Genomic DNA, 21,419 nt, shown 5'->3' with positions numbered 1-21,419 from the left:
ATGACTTATTTAGGGTTTCTTTTTCATCTTCAGCTGACGTGGGGCACTCCTGCTGGAAAGAGAGAGGAATGCAGCTTCAAAGGAAAGAATCTACAGGTGAGAGGCACCTTAACTTCCAGCGAAACAGGAAATAATAAAAGAAACCTAAAAAAAAAACTTAAATAACGACAATATCAAAAGCATGATTTTTCATTTTTGTTCTTTTGGGATTTGAGAGGCAATGATGGTTTAATTTATATGTTAATGTGGCAGATTACCTTAATTAAGTATAAAGAAGGAACACCTGAAGCTACCAAGTATAACCTTCATCCTCTGATGAAGCCTCACTGTCGTCCCTGAATCGTTTCACCAGCGCTCGGAGAAGATATAAAGAGAGTTCTGTGTTGACAAGCCTTTCCACCAGTTACAAATAGATTCATCAAGTGTGTGGGCCCGCCAGGAAATTGCTCTTTTTTCTGCCTCTTTCTGTCTGTCTGTTACCTTGTTGTCATGCCAGCTGTTGTATCCCTAGGCGACAAGCCCTGCTAATCTGTGTACTGCAGTTTACAACTCTGGTCTGTGTATCACAGAAAGACAACCGCTGTGTGACACAGGGAAGTTTTCCCAACAGTGTCTGGGACAAGAGAACATTTTGCACAGTTTCTATCAAACAGTATTTGTGATTCTGAAAGATTTACACGATTACTAGTATTTCAGGGAAGAATCTTTAAGGAAAAAGAAAAGTGCTCTCAAGAGAAATACTACTTCTTATACTGCATATTATGTTAAGATTTTCTAATGGATTTCTATTCCTTACACTCTCTCCATTTATTTCCCATCCAGACTGATTGCTTCAATTACATCAAAATTCTTCTGCGGCTGAATAGCACTCATCTTTATGTGTGCGGCACCTATGCATTCAGTCCAATCTGCGCCTACATAGTAAGTGATGGCCTCCTAATCTATCTGTTCACCTCCAACTGCTGATTTTCCTCCTGTAAGTCTTGATTTTTTTATGTCTCTCCTCTTCTCTCGGTCGTGCAGCTTTGAATTTTTATATATTTTTTGGTGTTCTTGTAGAATCAAGCTCTTTTATCCACCATGTCAGTATTGGATCTGTTGTTATCCAAGCGTAACCAAATCCTGCTGAGGCACTTTAGCCAGACATGTCAACAGGGGGTACAAGAGCTGTGTGGTTTCCAGCAGTAGATCTGTTTATCTAGCTGAGGAGTACATCAGGAGTGATGGTAACCGGTAGCAGGATGACATTGATTTCAGTGATAGGGGGCAATCGAGCTTGGCCACAGCTTTACTCTTAAAGCGGAGCATTTAACTCTCCCCCTTTGACGTCAGAGTGAAAGGATAACACAGGACGTCTCACACTGATGATGACTTGGCAGGACTTTAGGGCCTGAACCTGGATTCCAAGCAACTCTGAATCCACTCATCATGTTGACACAGTCCAGAGCTCTGTGTGTGTGTCACTGTCTAAGATGCATGTTAACATTAAGAAATGTTTTATTTTTATAGTTCTTCTCAAAACATTCACAAAGGGTTTTACGGGCAGCGTATCAGGACACTGAAGCCAAGAAGATCCGCTAAACAATCAAATGACAGACATGAATTAAAACAAGTCTCAAGTAGAACAACAACCTAATTATAATGATAAAGCATGGGAAGATCTTCCAGGCGACGTAGGCGCTCATTCTGTCCTGCTGTTTGATTCGAATGTTAGTAAATGGAGCAAATAATTACAGTTTCTGTCGACAGCACACATACATTAAGGGATATTTTTCAAGTTGATCCTAATGCAGTCCTCACTTTCTCACATTAAAAGCTGTATTGTGTTCCTCCTGTCCACACAGGTGCAAAGACATCCCTTCTTTAAAGTGTAAAATGAATTTAGCTTAGGTGAAACTAATGTGAACCTTCAGCAGTTTGACAAATCCAGTGGATATTCTCCAACATCATGGTCTTCTTAGTACCAAATTACTGTTTTATGTTACTGTCCTCTGAGCAGCTCAGCAAGAAAACAGTGTTCAAGAAAACACAGGAGGGAAGTTTGTGCTAAAGAGATTGTAACTTTGGAAGATTATCACTTAGTTTGGCTAACTCAGACTGCTGATGTGGCAGGGTTTACCAGAGACAGACTGAAATCAAGAGTGGTCAAAATGGATGCAGCACAAACCAATATATTCTCACTTTCACTCCCTGGTATAGGTCAATCTCCCATTATAGATCCTATACTGAAATGATTAGTCAAATGATGAATATTGTTTAAAAAATACTACTTTTCTTTGTTGGATTTAATTGTAAATTAAAGATCTTGACATTTTAACTGTTGATCAGGAAAAACAAGTTATTTGAAGATGTCACCTACACTGGACAAAAAGGGCCTTTTCATACACCCTTCCTGTCTTGTAAAAGTGAACATCTGTCAAACCCTGAGCTCACTCAAATGATGTCAGACCTGATGAATCTCCTCCAGAGCCAAAAAAGACATAATACAACTGTTTTCGCAGGCTCTGTATTGACCTACACACTGTACTTCTGCCAATGTGCTCTATGTCTATGGCCTTATGATTGACAGTGTCTAAAAATCCAGTTTTCATTATCAGTGAAGTTCTACTATGAAGACGTTCAAACAACCTGCCAGAAGAGAAGAAACAAATTTAACTTCTATTAAACCAGATCAATAAGCCTGGCAGGCTGAGATTTTTCATTAAAATGTACCAGCCTCAGATCTGCTAGTTTTAATTATGTTCAGGTATTATGTTAAAATAACACCTACAGCATACCATATACTAAAGCCTACTGCACGTGTAAAGGGACCAAACTCCCAAAAAGTCAGCTCTATCTATGTGTATTGTAATGAAAAAGTGGAGAAAATGAACTTTAGCTCACTCTTACTGTAAGTAGAATTTAATTGGCCTGTGCCTGAGGGACGTTTTCTGTTTGTGTCTGTGTCCAGAACACGTCAACATTCACACTGGAGAGAGATGAAGTGGGCGAGGTTGTGATGGAAGATGGGCGCAGTCGGTGCCCCTTTAATCCCGAGTACAAATCCACGGCCATCATTGTCGGTATGTAATAACAGAAAAAAATGTTTTGCCTCTTCCTGCGTGCCATTTTAAACATCTGGCTTCCAAACAGTACAGTGTTATTACTGGCCTCTTTCTGGGAAGACACTCTGAAAACAGGCTCAGCTGTTTCCGAAACTACTTTTGATGTTTGTTGCAACTTTGATTCAGTAATGAGTCATGATTTGCCTACTAATGTTGTTTGCCTGCGTGAATAGCCGGACACCAACAGACACTGCTTGTGCTCAACTTCTTTAACAAGCAATTAGTAAATAATTGAGCTGGATATGAGTGAGAGAAACGATTTGTCTAATCCCTCACTCAGTCTTTCTTGTTATGATGTTAACAGTACTCTCTAAACTTCTATTTACAATCTATTGAATTGAATAAAAGCCCTCAACAAATAAATAATTTGTAATATTATTATGTAGTATTATGTTAAGTTTAAATTTTTTGTTTTCTTTCAGATGGTGAGTTGTACACCGGTACTGTGAGCAACTTTCAGGGGAATGAACCAGTCATATACAAGAGTCTGGGTCAGGGAACTGCACTGAAGACAGAAAACTCTTTAAAATGGCTGCAAGGTAAACTCCATTTACCCCATCAGACTATTTTTTTCCTCCTCTACACATCTTCCATTATGTACCTAACAGCAGATAAGCTCCAAAAAGTAGTGATCATTAGTGAGGCACAGTTGCTAATGCAGACTGAGAGCAAAGACAAGTTCTCTTAGATTGCGTGCGCCCGGTCCTATCAGTCGCCCCACATGCACATCAAAACAGCCTCAGCTGGCTGCCACTGGTTTTGCCAGAGTAAAGCCGCACTTTGCACACAATTAAGACCCCTCTTGTCTTTTGATCTATAGGTAATACATGCAGAGTGCTCCTGATGAGACATCTGAGTACAGTTATACAGAGGATGCTGTTTCCTATACTCTTCCAGGGTTGTATGACACAGCTCTATCGTGTAGACTTCTTTCCAGATTTACAGTATGATGATGAGTTCTACATTGAACAGAAGTGAAAAAGATAGTTGCGTAACATGCTGGATAAAGCAATGGAGTTGCGTTTCACCACATGTTTTTGTATTTTTGACAGATCCGGTCTTTGTTGGCTCGGCTTACATCGAGGAGAGTCAGCCAATAGGGAACCCCGTGGGAGATGATGACAAGATTTACTTCTTCTTTAGCGAAGCGGGAAAGGAATTCGACTTCTTTGACAACACCATTGTGTCAAGGATCGCTCGCGTGTGTAAGGTAAGACACCTGGGGTTGTGGTGAGGTCATTTCACAAGATGGCCTCCTCTACTTAATCCCCATACAATTATCCTAAAACAAGGTGGGACGCTCCCATGTCAAAGCATGTTTGTTACCATTTAACTGTATGTCATGCACATGTAGACGCAATAGAAAATGTCCATAGTGCGTTAAAGCTTCTTGTATTTGACATGTTTTCAACAGATTTGGTCTCCTCTCGCCTAAATCATCCTCTCCTCTCTCCCTTCCTCCCTCCCTTTCTTTCTTTTCTGTGCAATGTCATCTCCCCCTCTCCTTCCATCTCCATCACAATGTCAGCTGCACTCGTCCATCCCTCCAGCTCTTTGCCTTTTTCCACCAGCTCTTTGAGCTTTGCAAGCATTATTAGTATTCAAGGGTGCTTCGCAGCAATATGAAATGCTTTTTACACTCAACTGTATGGCCTGTTTTTCGTTGAAGGCACAGCATGCAAACTGTAGCAACCGCAAAATTCACTTGTATCATTTAATTTGTCGACGTCATTCATCCTGGAGAGTTTAGTTCGGTCGAGCACCCTGAATAATCGGCACCAGACTGTATCCCTTTTCACCTGTCATCAGATCAATTAAATGGCTATGAAGCCGTTTGATATACATGCACTCAGCATCCCTCCCTGACTGATGCCTCTTGTTCATGAAAGCATTAATGTGAGTAATCGTGGGGACAGCATGTAATCTAAGTGACAGCTTAATGACTTAGTCCTGCTAGGCTTTGGCACTCTGTGCTGCGACACCTCTTGCAACCAGCGGAGCACCTCCTGGGTTCTATATATGGAAATCATTGACAGAAAGGCCCCCAGACTGTGGCAACTTGCTGCAGATGAACTGTGCAATAGAGACAGAAGAATGGCTTTCTCCGCTCTATAAAGCGCCTTTATTTCACTGGAATGCAGCAGGCTTTTTCCTGACTGACATCTTTCAGATGCTGCTCTGTGGCAGTACAGTAAGAGTTGCAGGTGGTTTATTCTCCATTTTACTGGGTAAATCCTGAAGTACATTAACAAATCAATGCGTCAAGAAGGCGCATAGCAATTCTGCCTTCTGTTTTTTGTCCAGTGTCTGCAGAAGAAATGCATTTGTAGTTTGCTGAGGGCTTCAGTCTCAATTCGGTGCAAATTGTTGTGCTGCAAATTTCATTCACACTGCTCATAACTCCTCAAACATCAGTTTGTTTTTAAGTTAGTAACTGATGCCTTGAAGATCTGAATTGCTGCAGGCAAATATGCAAAGCTATTACCATATTCACTTCTTTTTTTTCTCTGAATAGTGCATCACATCCAAACACACGCCCTGTGTACTCCTTCAGTGAACAGAAAGTGCTGGACTCAGATTAGAGTTAAGTAACACTGAGGTATGAAGGCCCCTCCCTGTTAGCGGGCTCAGTATCTGTAACTGACAGAAAACATGCACTCCCTTTTCTCCTCTATGTAACAGGCAAGGCCAAACAAGTTTAAATGTGGTTTCATTTGAATATTTTAAACATTTTGGGTGTGTTGGTTAATCTTGTTACCTTATTGAGAGGGCACGCTTCTTTTAAGATAAGATAAATCAACATCTCCTCACTTTTTTTAATGATGCTTTAACTACTGTTTTACTTTGGTTTGCCAAGTAATTCTGCTTCCAAGTTGTTTTTTCTCCCCCTTATCAAGCTGTCCCCCTCCCTTCTTCCACTCCCTCTTTCTTTTGTTTATTCAGGTGTGTGCACACTGAGGGACTTTGGAAAGTAGGCAGATTATGAACAATGTGTGGCACCACTTCTCTTTACATCTTGTTCATCTACTTCTCTGCTTAAAAAGCAAAGAATCCAAAATGTGAAATTTGCATTAAACAAAAGAGAGTGGTGTACAATCATATTTTTGCACGGCAGCTATCAAGTGGAGGAAGTGGTCGAATGCGATTTGAAAGTACAAGCTGCGCAGCGGAGCACAGCAACAATGGCAGTGGACAGCTGAGAGAGCAGGAATTTGTTAATTTGTTTGCTTTATATGTATTATGTCATTATGTGGACAGACTACTACCACAGCCCAGTAATTGGCTCCCAGACCCCGCATCAGTCCTACGAGGTTTCACCTTAGCGTGGAGTGATTGTTTGTTTGTAACATAGAGGAGGGAATGGAGGTAGTTATAGTTTTGCATTTCATCATCTCCTCAAAGATGATTCACTCTTCGTGCTGTTATGTAGGAGTTGTTCAGGGTTGTTTGAGGCCGTGCTGCAGGGATAGTTTGGATCAGAGGCAGCAAACTGTCTTGAGATTGGGTGAGACCAGTTGTTTTGGTCATGTCCTTCCTCCTCCTCTTCCTCCTCCTCCTCCTCCTCTTCTTCCTCCTCCTCCTCCTTTGTTTTCCAAATTGCTCTCTGTATTTGGGAGGACTTTCTTTTGGTATGTGTGTGTTTATGAGCTCTTAATTAATTACTAGTCCGAGTGAAGTTGTCTGATAACTGTTAATGTGTATCTTTTTTTGATGGCCCAAAAGGGGAGTGAATGTCTCTGCTACATCTTAGAAGAGAAGTGAGACATTAACCACTGATCCATTTCACAATCTTCTCTCCTTTAATGAGCAACTGATGCTCAGTATTCCATCAATCCATCTTATATGTGGAGAGTTTTATTGTCTTTGTCCTTTTGTAATTTAATTTAAAAAATGAAAGTGGATTGGACAGCTGCAAACTCTTTTTTGAGGAAATACAATGGACACATAACCCCAATCAACAAAGATGATGAGGACAATGTCCTATTGATATATATATATATATATATATATATATATATAATTTGAATCGGTTCCTGTCTGATTAGCTTGCTGCTTGCCTTCGGACACACATAAGTACTCCTACTCAGTGATAACCACATCAATAAGCCAATGATTCGTTCTCAAAAGAGATGCTGTGTTAATTTTTTATATTTTTTTTGGACACCGTTTCTTCATCCTCAATAAAAAAGAAGATACATTTACAGTGTCTTCTGGCATATCTAGACCATCTCTCCCCTGGAGCAATTCCTGGCTTGCCTAAACAATTACCTTTTTATGAGACTAAAGGGTCTTTTGACCAGAGCTGACTGAAAGGCCACAGACTCTGCCTAACATTTTTTTTTAGCTGGAAAGCTTCTCCTGTTGCTCTTCCTCCTCCCCACAACTTCACATGCATGTGAGACTCCCTCTGACCTCGCCTATTGCTCACTCTGCACCATCTCTCCATCCTCTCTTATCACTGGATCATCAGTAGTCATGTACCCCAGCCTATGCTCTGCTGATGACACTTACTATGCACTGTAGATGCACTTGCCTTAAAACCAGTGATTCTTTCCTCTGCAGAGAAACTGGAGTCTGACTTTAAAATCTTCATCAATTCTGGTCCAGTCCCTGCATCCTGTTTTGGATTTAGGGTCATATTCTGTTCTTTTTTCTTTCCTGTATAACTGAAAATAGTGCAAGTATGCTCTGCCAACCAAAAAATGTATAAATAGTTGGACAATTACAAATAACTTTCATGGCATACTGTGTTTTCAGGGTGATAAGGGAGGTGAGCGTGTACTGCAGAAGAAATGGACCACCTTCCTGAAGGCTCAGCTCCTGTGTTCCCTCCCTGATGACGGCTTCCCCTTCAACATCATCCAGGACATGTTTGTCCTGAAGCCCATGGGAGACAGCTGGGAGAGCACCGTCTTTTACGGCGTCTTCACATCCCAGTGGTGAGAGACACATGGAGGGATTTGTTCTGATCACTTAACTGACACCGCACCTACATATTTATGCTACAGTTTATGTTTATGAACACACACAAATGCACAGAAAAGGCACACACAGCTTACACACACCATCTAGAGCCAGTTTTTCTTTAATATCTGCACTGAAACTTGGCAAGTTGCCTTTTCTTTCTTTGCTCCTCTGAATTTAGAGCAGCTGTAATGAGCTTAAACACTAACACAAGCTCATGCAACCCCAATGTCTAATTAATGTATCAACAAAATACAGGTTTTAATATGGAAATTATTCAGGCGCCCACTCTACAACTGTTCTCCAGTGAGAAGTTGCTGCTCCAGTTTCCATTTTATATAATGACGACTGCAGAAAGGACTGGGTAAAAATGATAACATGCTGTAATAAAATGGGCCCAATTGTGTGACTACTTATTTAAATGCCTCCATTTTTACATGTTAAAAAAATATGGAGTATTAAACAGTAGACACACAGCATCTGCAGGGACAAACAAAAAACCCTTTATATCTTTCTTTACAGGTATAAAGGAGCATCGGGCAGCTCAGCAGTGTGCGCCTTCACCATGGCACAGGTGGAGAGAGCCTTCAGTGGGCGCTACAGAGAGGTCAACAGGGAGACGCAGCAATGGTACACGTACAATCACCCTGTACCAGAGCCACGGCCCGGGGCGGTGAGTGCTGCAGACAATATCCTGTGACAGAAAACCAAGTACAACTCAGCTTCTTTTGTCTGTGCAACAGTTCATTCAACCAGTATCAAAAGAAGGTTGTTATGTTGCTTCACACAGCAGATACAAATGTTCATTTCCATCCGATATATCTATCTTATATAGATGTATATTATTAACATTCTAGGCTAAATAACAGTTAACCTACAGCAAAACATACATCGTTGTATCTGTAGACGGATGTTTGGGCAGTTCAAGTACAGTTTGATGTGAACACATGCACAATCTTTATCTGCTTTGTTTGTGTACTTGTCTTGTTGATGATCTGCTGAACCTCCCACACACAGTAGTTTGGGAGGTAATAAAATATCTCTTGAACTCTGTATTTGTTAGTGATGATCACTCCCTGTTACACAAGCTTCACTTTGTTATTTACTCAATGATCATGGCATCCTTTGCTCATGGTGTCTGTGTATTCCCAGGGCTACACGACTAAGCAGCGATTCATTTTTCATTTCTAATTTGCTCCCCACACAGTGCGTGACCAACCATGCCAGGCAAATGGGCATCCAGTCATCTTTGCACATGCCTGATAAAGTGCTCAACTTTGTCAAGGACCATTTCCTGATGGACAGTGTGATCCGCAGCACTCCCCTGCTGCTGAAACGCAGCGTGCGCTACACACAGATCGCTGTGCACAAGATCCAGGGCATGGAGAGGGCCTACGATGTGCTCTTCATCGGAACTGGTACACTTAATTAAACAGCACATTGTGACTATTTCTATTATTTTTATTGGAAAATCTTTTAAAGGAAAAACATACGGCACACATTCACATCATTTGAAAACATAAATATAAATGTTTGTGTTTGAGAACAAATCAAACAATCATCAGTTAGGATTTGTGATGTAATAACAGTAGACATTGGTTCTTTTGCTTTCACAAACTGTCCCCTGCCTTCTTATACTGTTACATCTTCTGTGTCTTCCTCTGTGTGCTGTAGATGATGGAAAGCTCCACAAGGCCATCAATGCCAATGACAAGATGCACATCATAGAGGAGATGATTCTGTTTCCTGACCCTCAGCCTGTGCAACACATCGAACTTGATCCTCAGAGGGTAAATCCTAACTCTATCATCACATTTTATGCATAACCAAGAAAATAAAATAAATACATTTTACAGCTTTATACCAATCCATAATGATTATTGCCATATACAGTAGGTTGTGTCAGTTCTTACTTATGTTACATCATGTTTACTCATTCTATATAAAAGTAATAAAAACACGAAGGAGCTAGATTTACCAGAGCACAAACTGGCTACAGACATTTTCTTTCCACGGGGGCCATTCCATTGAGTTTTCCTGAGAGTTATAGCACCGTCTGGAAGAGAGTTTATGATCCTCTCTGGCATCTTACCCGGAGCTAAATTTCATTACCTTTCTCTCTTTTATTACATAATGGCCTCTCCCAGGACCAAAGCAGCCAAACTGCAATCTTATCTAAGATTATGTAACTCTAATAAAGTCCGATATACTTTTTTTGAGTATATTCTTGGCTCCAAATAGGGATATGAAAGACTAAGACGTTATCCACATGTCTGTCTGTCTAATATACTGGGAGATAAGGTGGCCTAAATATAGACTGCTCTTTTCAAACACGGGGTGCATGGTGCATCAGCATCAATGTCACATTAATGGTAAAAGTGCACTTGCAGACTTGCTTTTACCTGCTACACAATGATAAGCAATAGAGGTATGTACTGTCTGAAAAGTGTTGATCATGCAAAAGAAAGAAAAATAATTAAATACAATTCCATTTAACTGCCACTGCCTTTGTGTACATGGTTGCCATGTGTCTTTGACCACAGTCAAATGAATTGGCTGGCATAAAGTAAGAGAACATCTGGCCAGAGTTAGCTCTTTGTTTAAGTTATACTGTTCTGTTTATCTGAAGTTATTGTTTTAGCATGGTTTTCCTTTTTGAAATCAAAAATCCTTAACCTAAAGCAGAAGGACTGTTCTGCTCAGGTGTTTTTTGATGAGAAAAGTGTATCTCACAAACTGACATGTGTTTTCTCCCCTGCAGGGTTTGTTGTTTGTGTCGTCCTACTCTGGGCTGGTGGAGGTTCCCGTGGCTAACTGCTCTAACTACCTGAGCTGTGGAGAGTGTGTGTTGTCGAGAGACCCCTACTGCGCCTGGACCGGGCAGCTGTGTCAGGATGTCAGGATGGCTCCTCCTGACAGGTGAGATCACATCCACATACAGTGCATGGCCTTAAATAACCTCAGAGGTATAGTTAACACATACACTGCAACCCTGGAGCAAATTATGAAACACTCATTCCTTAATGCTCAATTTTAATTTGCTCATCTACCTTCATATCACACAGCCAATAGCCTACGGCTGTATTTAATTATTATTAATTATAAACCCCTTTATCTGAACAAAAGCCCTTTTCTGTAGTCACAGAAATAAGTAAATGAACAGAAACATACTTTATAAGGCCATAATCATTAACTTCTAAATGCAAGTAATGTGGACCAAAAAGTTAAATTTTAAATAATATGTGTCCTCACCTTTTTAGATCTTAGATGAATGTGTTTTGCTGTGGTTGAAGTGAACATGCACCTGAACAAACAACATAAATATATACAGTATATGTAGTGGTTTAAAGCAGACTGATCCCTTAATCATACTGATGAAGCTATACTCAAAGGGTTTTTTTAATGAAAGACTTGTAGGGAGAAATTAGTGTGTCTACACAAGGTGCCTCTTATTACAGCTGCTAAACTGACCCTGTTGTTTTTTTTAAAAAATGTTTTGTCTCAGCCGCTGGCAGCAGGATGTGGAAGAGGCTGATACTTCAGCGATTTGTAGGTTTCCCAGCCCCAGATCTCCCAGACCAGCAGCGTCCCGTGAGTGTGTGTGCTTTTTGTGTAGTGGAAAAAGGGTTTGTGTCAGTCACCTCGTCGACACCATGCAACACAGTGTGGCTCATGAAAAGAAGTGGTCACTTGTTCTGTATATTCTGAAAAGAATGCCAGCCAACACAATACTCTTACTCTTTTATGTAAATTATGTTACACAAAGTCTAGTTTTTGAATTCAGAATTGCACAACATGCAGCAATGTAGTTAACATGACAATTTAAATAACTTTAAAGGAATAATTTGCCATGTTGGGAGGTTGACTTATTTGCATTCTTGCTGAAGGTAAGAAGATCAATTAGAATTAGATATTTAACAAATCTGTCTGTGAAATATGAAGCTGGAGCTAGGAGACAGTTAGCATAGCTTAACATAAAAACTTGCAGCAGGGGGGGAAACAGTCCAAAGGGTAAAAAAAAACATCTACCTACAGTACCTGTACCTCAACCCCCCATAAAAAAACTATTTTCTTTTCTGTGCTGGTAGGCAGGATTTTGTAGGATTTGTATTGAGCCATGCTACCTCCAGTCTTGATGCTAAGCTAAGCTAACTGCCTGCAGCGTCTTATTTAATGGTCACAGCAAGAAAGCAAATATCCCAAAATGTTGAGCTAATTCTTTAAGTTTGGCTTATTCCATGGGCTATGAAATTAGTAATATATTCCTTTTAAAATGATCTTTAAGTGTTTTCAAGCATTATTGTGCTTGTTTTTTTGTTTTTTTTTATAGGTGGCTCCAATTGCCAGCTCATTACAATCCCCGCCAACACTTTCAGAGTCCTGCCCTGCAAACTGCGCTCCAACCTAGCACAGAGGAAGTGGCGATACAGTGACAGCGCCAGCCAGTTCCTTTATGCCACCCCTGAAGGCAACTTGGTCGTGGTAGCACAGGCTGACAAAATGGAGACTTATGAGTGTTGGTCTGAGGAGGAGAGCTTTCACCAGCTGTTGGCCAACTACTGTGTGAGAGCGGAGCCCCGCCAGGAAAGCACCACTATGATCGGTCACTCACGCACACCACATATTGAGCGAGAGGAGACCATCATCCTGCCTGGCCAGTCGCGTTCTGAGCAGGTCCACACTAAGACGTACTGGAACGAGCTGATTGTGGTGTGTGCCCTCCTTGCGTTCTCCCTCGTGGTGTTCTCGTTGTTTGTCATCTACAGGAACCGTGACCATATGAAGTCCATGCTGAAGCAGGGCGAGTGCCCCAACATGCAGCAGAAGAAGCCAAGGATTGTGGGCAAGCCGGCCGAGAGCTTACCCCTCAACGGTAACACCATCCCCGTTTCCACATCTGATCACAAGGGCTACCAGACATTAAATGACAACTATATCTGCAGCACGCCCACCCACGAGTCCTCGCCAGACAACAGCAAGAGCTTCTCTGAGTCCTCTGACAGGCGGCCACTTAACCTGAAGGAGAGCCACGTGGAATACTCCCCCACCTGCCCTCGGCCCAGAGTACGGTTAGGCTCAGAGATCAAAGACTCAATCGTATGAAAGCACAGTATTTGCTAAATGATGCCACCCTGTATCTCCATGAAAGATACAGGCCAAACCCACCGAGCAAAGGAGGGGAGACCCTGTCATCCTCCTACATCACAGCATATCTTTTATTTTAGTCATCTTTGTTCTGTGATCAGCACGGAGGTCATTTTGTTTAACCATTTCCACTCTGAAGCCAGAGGTTGGTCCGGTCTGCTGCGAGGGACAGGACGAGGAAGCAGTGCGACACTTCGGTTTCAACCAGCTGCTAAAGAATAGTTATATCAGTCTTTTTTTGAGTCATTCTCATGGCCACTAACAGCATATGTGTGTGTGTGTGAGTGTCGGGCTGTGAAGAAAATAACACAATAAGCAGAAGACCTTCTTCCAATATCAGTATTTATTCCAGTATCCCTTTTAGATATGCAAGCTAGTCCATTGAATTGTCTAGTAGGTCACTGTCACATGATACAATTACAGCAGTAGACAATAAATTAAAAATACTGATACACTGCCCAGCCCCATTAATAATGTGTGTCCTTGCACATGCTCACATGCAGAAGATTGCTGCTACGGTATCAACACTTCTGATGTTATGCAGACGCCATACTAGAACCAAGCTACAGTACACACCACACATGATGACCTAGAGTTTAGGTTAAGGAGGATATAATACATGCAATGCATATTCATTAAGATCCACTCATGATGGGAGCAAGTCAGAAGCACATTTCTTTCCATTTCGCTCAATAAATGTCATGACTGTCTGAACAGAAAGACGAGGACAGACGAGGAAGACCAGGAGAACACCACACCTTGAAAATGACTACAACTTTAAGACCGTTAAGGGTGGCTACTAATCAAAAAATGTGATCACAAATGACGCTCCTGGGTCTAAATATTGGCATTTACCTCCTGAATGTACACTGTTTCATTTACACCTAACCACAACATGGACAATTTAGGGAACCCATTCCTCTACATCTCTGCTCATCCGAGACAGCCCTGCTCTTCAAAACTGACATAGCAGGTACAATGATGGGTTTATAAGTCCATGGGGACACAGATACCCTGTTTTAGAGGCGAATACGGAAAAAATCCTGGCATTTTCTATGGCGATCAAAGAAGACACTACAAACACAGAGAGCCAAGGAAAAAAGGGTGATGTCCACACCTCACTGTGTTCAGGGCAGCAACAGAATCATCATGTGCACTGTGCCAAAAAAAGCAAAAGAAAAAACATGATTGTCTTATCAAAATGCAATAGTGCCATGCTTTTCTGACCACTCCCATCTCATGCTTTGTTTTAGCATTGATCACTGTCGAAGAGCACATGGTGACGGTGCTGGAGGTTGTTCTCACAAAGACACTAATAATAAACAAATGTGAAGTGCAAGGTTGGACATTTTTCTAAGACTGTTAGCTCATTACAGACTTTTCAGACTGTGTTGGGCAAAGTCATTGACGTTGTAAAATCGGCCTTGGGGTAAAGGACATGGCATGGAGATTGAATGTGGTGACAACTTGCCATGTGGTTATCTGCCTTCTTAGTACTTTGAAATGCACAAGTACATCTAGTTTGAGACTATTAAGCTTGACAAACACTTACAATACACAGGCAACATCTTTTTAGGTTAATGTAACTGCTAAGCCCAGTGAAAATGAAAAGGTCACAAAACAACTAATAACTGTCACTGTATTTAATAGTCTCTTGTTCAGACTGCAGCTGCACTATGTAGTGAGGTAAATGCAAATAAGCGCTGTATTAGCTCAAGATAACTCCCCCCCCCCCCCTCACTCCAGGTTACATTTCTTACACACATGGCATTCACCACACTGTCGACGGCGACGTTAATGTGAAAGCACAAGTAATCAGGGTGTTGAATACAGGTTTGCACATTTCAGTAAAAACCGGAGCGTATTTTAAGAAATGCAACTACTGAAAGACAGATGGTGTGGCTGCTAAGGAAAATGATTTCTAGAAATCCGTTATTACAGGGACCAGTGCAGCCATTATGAACATTCTTGCACCCACATTGCTTCAACTTTTGAGACTTAAAAAGCAGAATTTTCCAAAGATGTAGGAAGCCGATAGATGTGTAAATCAAACTGAAAAAACATTTACGCGGCCATAGGGACAACATGGCACCACATGTCTTAGAATACACATCACCAGTTCACTGTATTGATCAAGTAAGCCTACAGTATATATTTCACTATCGAGCAGAATTTGCTATTTCAAACACTGAGCAGATGACGACATGCTATGTAACTTCAAATCGACAAAGTAATTGCACAGCATACTGTGCAACAGTGGTCAGTGTTTCCTTTTTTCTTTTGTTTTCGTTGTGTATATACAGTATCTGTGCTTAATATTGTGTGTTTTTAAGGGACCTTGTGCAAGATGTGTTGTAGAGATAGTCTTGAAACTAGAGAGTGAACACTGCTGATATATTTTCTTTTTTTCATAATCGTGCTTTACTGCCTATTCAGAATACATTTCTCCTCTTGCACAAAATACTGCACATTTCTCACCATGCTGTTAGTTCAACAACTGCGCTGGTTTTTACCAAGTATGTCAAAGCAGGGGAGGTATCCAGTTATATTTTCAAGGAATAATTTGACAGGGAAATATTTTTATTCAGAGAAAAAAACAGACAAAAACATAAATAACACTCTCAGTCTGTGCAGTAAAACTTAAAAGTATTTCCCAAAATGTCAGCCTATTCCTCAAATTTTGTTTGCTTACTTACATGCTGAGACTGACCAAATTAACCAGTGTTACATTTCCTAACAGATGTATTTCAAACAAAGTCCATTGCTTATTGCAGAAACAAGGATAAATCAGATTCTGTCCTTGGTGGAGAGTTAAGAATTTCTAAACTCTAACATATCTCTCTTGAGCTTATTAATATCCTGCTTTGAGATGCTCGATGGATAACCTCACAACATGTTTGCAAAATGCCTTTTAGATATCAAGTTGCTCTGCCTTCTAGCCATGTGCCACATTGTACACACCACCCAACGGTGACCTTACCAACAGAAATGCGGTGACTGGCGTGATTGTAGCCCTCCGTGGGCACACTTAACTCCACAACACAACACGGGTCAACAGTAGATCTATACACTCACCCGAGCCACCATTAACTTTGCCTGCAAACAATAAAACTGGGAGCTGCTCAAAATCTCGTACCACTCTGCGGTCTTTGCTTGTGTTGGAAGTGGTAAAGTGCACATAGGAAACACCTTCCTTAAGAGTTCAATATTTAACAATAATATTACTTCATAATCTCATGTACAATACCACTTGACCTTAATATTCAATAATGCCAAATGGTAAATACTATGTTATAAAGTTGTGCATATTTATTAATGATGAGCTTTTCATTAAAAAGCACACAATAATACCATGGTGACTTCATTTTGAGTGGCTCCTCAGTAATGCAACATACTGTACTGGACATGAATGTAGCCAACTATATCAAGTTTTGAAGAATATCTTCAAGGATATTACAGCAGTCCATTTTGCTAAAATGGCTCAAGCCATTGCAACATCTTTTCAGCATTTAGTTTAAATGGTCATACTACAAAGAAACGGTACAATAGAACTAATTAATCATTTGTGCTGCATGATGTAGTGCTGCAGTAAGATGCAAGCGCAGCTCCAAATCCTCCATATCGGCTCAGCCATGAGACACAGCAACAGCTTTGCCTCAGCATACCAAACACCATAAGCTTAGTTAACTGAATAACTATTAGACAAATGTGGTCTTGCCTGCATGATTTCTTGTTTTGTTGTGTACAAATAACATTGTGAACTGTATTTTTTGTATCATTGAGATTGTGACTGTTGTTTTTATTATATTGTACATAAAAAGCACTTTATTTTAATTTTTTAAGATAAATGAATAAAATACATGTTTTGACAGACGCATGTGCGAGTCCATTTTGTGCTGTAAATTGCTGTTTTGTCTTTCAGAGAGAGCAAGGAGAAGGAACTGGTTAACTTAAATTCACTTTAATACCAAATTTGCATTGTAGGTGTGAAAACAAGGCCAGTATAAAAAGAACATTTTCCCAATTATATATGGACTAAACTGTCAATTTGGTAGGAAAACTTGCTTTTTAAAACAAATATTGGTTAGTATTTTCACAAGACCTACATCAGTTTCAGGACTATAATGCAATATAATGAAGTCTAGAATGTGTCACCTGGATGATCATGGGCATTTTTAGTGGTTTATTTAATCTGTCAATTGCATGTTAACACCTTACTTTAACACACTGGATTTTGTATTTAGATTAGTACTTCATTCACCTCCAAGGGGAAGTTTAATGTGTTACAGAACAAACATTTAATAGTGCAGTCAATAAATAGACAACAGTAAAACAAAAAAACAAAAAAAGGCTTCTCAATAGTTAAACAATAAATACAACCAGGCATTTCCAGTACTAGAAAAAGATATAGAACAACACTGCTTTGAATACATTCAGCAGTATTCATTATATAATCTAATGGCGGCTGGAAGGAAGTACATCCTTGTAGCAGTGTATAACATTTAAATTAATAAATATTGATTGTAAAAGAATATATATAAATATATAATATATATAAATATTTATATACACTCAAATATTTTATATACAGCCAATAAATTATAAACGAAGGGCAGTAACAGTTGTATCATGAAAAAATCAATTTAAAAAATCAATTAATCATATAATTTGGCAATTAATTCTATTTCCTTTTTTTTTTTAGCACTGAATGATTGCATCAACTGCTTCATTCACATTTTTCCATCACTGGCTCATGTCAGCTGCTGGACTACCAGCTGATCTGTAACTTTCAATCCCATTTGTGCAGGTGCACAGTGTGGCCATTGCAAGCAGAGATTTTAAAATTACCTTGCAGATAGCTCATGACAACGCTGTGCGCTGCCACAGCTCCCTCCAACATCACAGCCTCCTCCTAATGTGCTTTTTTAAAATATTGTTAATTTAACTACGGTTTAAAGCTGCACACTGATCATAGATACACAGTTTCAGAGGTCAGCACTCTTGTAAACATCAGCTTTGTGAAAGAATACAACATCATGTCAGGTTATTGTCATTTAGTGTTTGTTTTGATTTTCTACTTCTCACAAAGGAAAGAAGATCCAGTTCTCAATGAGACTACCTGTTTAAATAAATGATTAAAGAATTCAAATTGGAAATTAAATACTAGAGAGCTAAATTTTCACTGCTCACAAACAGACTAGGAATCTATGAAAAACATGATCATGTACTGAGAATCAGATATGAGCTGTAAGCTAATGATATCATTAACCTTATTACAACTAATCAACACATTATTTCAGTCCAATCAAATTGTATCAGAAATAATAGTACAAATAAAATGCTCTATTGATCATGTGCATGTTTAGATCCCTTTTGGCTAATATTGTAAAACTGTACCTTCATTCTCATGTTTAGGTTATGAAGGATGGCTTATGTAAAAAACTATTTTAGGTGTCCCACATGGTTCCTTACTTCGACCCTTTCTCTTCTCAGTTTAGATTGACAGTCTCTCCTTATTCCATTGATAAAACAGTTTATTAGCCTGGCTGTACCAGTAAGTGAAGTGACAATGAAGCATGAAATGTCTCCGGACATCTGGGCATGTTAGGGTCTGAAATTACAGCATTAGTACACGAACACACAGTCAACAACAAGAGAAGAAAAGACAACAGAGGAAGAAGTGGGAGATGAAACAGAGGACAGCATCCAATCCATGTTTTTTCAGAATAATCCTTCATATATTTTAAGTTTAACAAAGCAATTTCCCTGAGCTAATATGTGTAAGAATGGGCCTTGATGAGAGCTTTTAAATTCCTTTTCTTAATATGTTTACCAAAGCAACATTTTAACCATCAACCTTCAGAGTGATCATTTTCTGCTTACAATATGTTTGCTAATGACTTTGTTTCTTGCTTTTGTGCTGAAGACATTCATCACATTGTTAGAGGATACTCTATCCTCTTCTGTTTATTGATATTGCTGTCTCCAGTGCTGCCTGTAGATAACAGGCTATTTCCATTTAGATGTTACATTTTTGTCCTTTGCTTTGTGGCTTCTATGTGCTTTTCAGGGTAATCATCAGTTTCAGCTAAGACAAAAGACTCCATGTTGACCTCTCATCTCATGTCGTTGTCTTTGACTTCTCATACATCAGAGGATCAGTATGATCAAGCTTCACACTAACTTCAATCAGTAACACAGCATATGGTTTTGCTTAACTGGCAGAATACTAGGATTTCTGAAGAATAATGTGAGTGTAATGTATGTGCATAGGTGAGAGTACAAGGAAAACAGAAGCACATACTCATACTCTGCAAAACCAAGTTTTGCAGATCACATCAAATATAAGTGGGTACATATGAGTGGATGCAAACAAGGCCATGAAATACCAGGGTTTAATTAGGTCTCATAAAGATCTGTTCTGCAACATGAGAAATGACAGACTCCCCTCTTCACATCCACTGACCATCTGTCCATCCCATTTTAAAGGGTGAGCTCTGTGGTAGCTGCTGATATTTGTAACCCAGGCATTTTTCACAACTGTCCATCTTATTAATGATGGTTAAATCACAACTATCCACAAAGATGGCTCTAGGTAGCAATTCAAACCTGATTACTTGACTATGTACATGCATCAGGATGTAATTACAAATTATTTTGCCAAATAAACTAACGAGAAAGAGTATCTTCCTAGACATCCCAGAGCTGGTCCCAGCAAGTATCCTGTTGAGCCTCGGAACCAAAACCGACCTCAACATGAACAAAAACATTAAAAAACCTCTCCTCGGAGGAGACAGTGTACTGTGAATAAATCCTACCTTATTGATGTCCTGGCACCCCTGCTGAGACAGAGATCAGCTGTCAGCAGGAATAATAGGCCTCTTTCCTCCCAGACTGCTTGTGAGTGTGTCAAGACTCTGATGGTCACACGGATAGCATCAAGTGGATGTCCATAGCTGACTGTGACTCTACTCTAACATCTTTCCTCAAAATGACCCAGAGTTAATAAAAACAAAAAATATATATATGTTCATTCTCATCTTTTTTCATTTTTTTCCCTCTCACTTTCTGCTAACATATGTCTTTCTGTTTCTTTCTGGATCCTGTTGAATCTCAACATATACTGTCTTTTGATGGCCAGTGACAGATCCCATTTACTTTCAACACCAGAAGCTCGTCTGCTGTCACCGACCATCTGATAATGACCAAAGGCGGTAATTTCCCATTCATTAATAACAAATCACTGCGCTGTGAAGAGGGCCTTTTGTTTGCCTGAGCCCTGAAAACAATTACAGTCAGTTTGCATTTCAGCTGTGATTACATTTTTTTACATATTACATATTTCATGGCAACGGTTCATTGATGGTGAAATTGAAAGGCAGATTTACTTTTCACAGTCAATGAGAGGAATTGGAGATCTTTAAAATCCAGACACAACTTCCCACGTCACACATCATCTCATCTCTTTCAACCTGGGTATTCACATGTAGTTAAGATTCTTGAATGGATGACCATTTGAACTAAAACCTGAAATGTAGCAGTTTATCTTTTTTCTATTATCTAATTCAATTTCTGCTTTCAATGCAGTAGACACAGATTTTGCAGGCACACTACAAATTAAAAAAGGAATTTACTTGAGTATTTGTAGAGTGTCTGTGTACAGTCTAGTGTCATATGGTTGGGCAGTGTGTTAGTACACTGCAACATGAGACTCTTATACTTATGCAACACTGACTCTTAGATATTATGTTTATTTATTAAATTATTATTACATCATATACATTTATTCTTGTGATTTCCTCTTGTTTATAGAAACAAATACAGGCAGATTTATCTATAGACACATTAAATGTTGTAGACGTACACTCCTTTTTATTAATTTACTTTCTAATTTTTAATGTATTCAATAATGTATTTTTAGTATTATTTACTTTTTTTAAATTCTGTGTTAAAATCTCTGTGTATTGTATAATTGTTTGACATATATTGCTTACTATAAATATATAATTTAAAGGACCAGTGTGTAGAATTTAATGGCATCTAGTGGAACGGACTAGAATATAATGGGGCTTTTCCACTATACAGTTCTAGCACTACTCGACTTGACTCGACTCGGTTTTTATTGCGTTTCCATTAGGTATAGTACCTGGTACCTGGTACTTTTTTAGTACCTGCTTTGCCGAGGTTCCAAGTGAGCCGAGACGA

The 21,419-nt window shown here is 39.6% G+C and overlaps 1 protein-coding gene across 1 annotated transcript in view; it reads left to right on the top strand.

Annotated features, from left to right (window-relative positions):
* The window catches only part of LOC134003690 (semaphorin-4B-like), a 43,107-nt gene extending 28,584 nt beyond the window's left edge, over nucleotides 1-14,523 (top strand). The window contains exons 4-15 of the mRNA XM_062442993.1: nucleotides 34-96; nucleotides 823-921; nucleotides 2,951-3,062; nucleotides 3,527-3,643; nucleotides 4,157-4,314; nucleotides 7,863-8,044; nucleotides 8,592-8,742; nucleotides 9,277-9,487; nucleotides 9,744-9,859; nucleotides 10,831-10,988; nucleotides 11,575-11,660; nucleotides 12,400-14,523. Coding sequence (XP_062298977.1) covers nucleotides 34-96; nucleotides 823-921; nucleotides 2,951-3,062; nucleotides 3,527-3,643; nucleotides 4,157-4,314; nucleotides 7,863-8,044; nucleotides 8,592-8,742; nucleotides 9,277-9,487; nucleotides 9,744-9,859; nucleotides 10,831-10,988; nucleotides 11,575-11,660; nucleotides 12,400-13,172 — 2,226 coding nt within the window. The 3' untranslated portion in view covers nucleotides 13,173-14,523. The remainder of the gene's footprint in view (nucleotides 1-33; nucleotides 97-822; nucleotides 922-2,950; nucleotides 3,063-3,526; nucleotides 3,644-4,156; nucleotides 4,315-7,862; nucleotides 8,045-8,591; nucleotides 8,743-9,276; nucleotides 9,488-9,743; nucleotides 9,860-10,830; nucleotides 10,989-11,574; nucleotides 11,661-12,399) is intronic.
* Nucleotides 14,524-21,419: the final 6,896 nt, after the last annotated feature.

This window comes from Scomber scombrus, chromosome 1, assembly GCF_963691925.1.
Source record: "Scomber scombrus chromosome 1, fScoSco1.1, whole genome shotgun sequence".
NCBI lineage: Eukaryota > Metazoa > Chordata > Actinopteri > Scombriformes > Scombridae > Scomber > Scomber scombrus.
The sequence above is the reverse complement of the archived record's forward strand: the minus strand, read 5'-3'. Positions and strand labels throughout refer to the sequence as shown.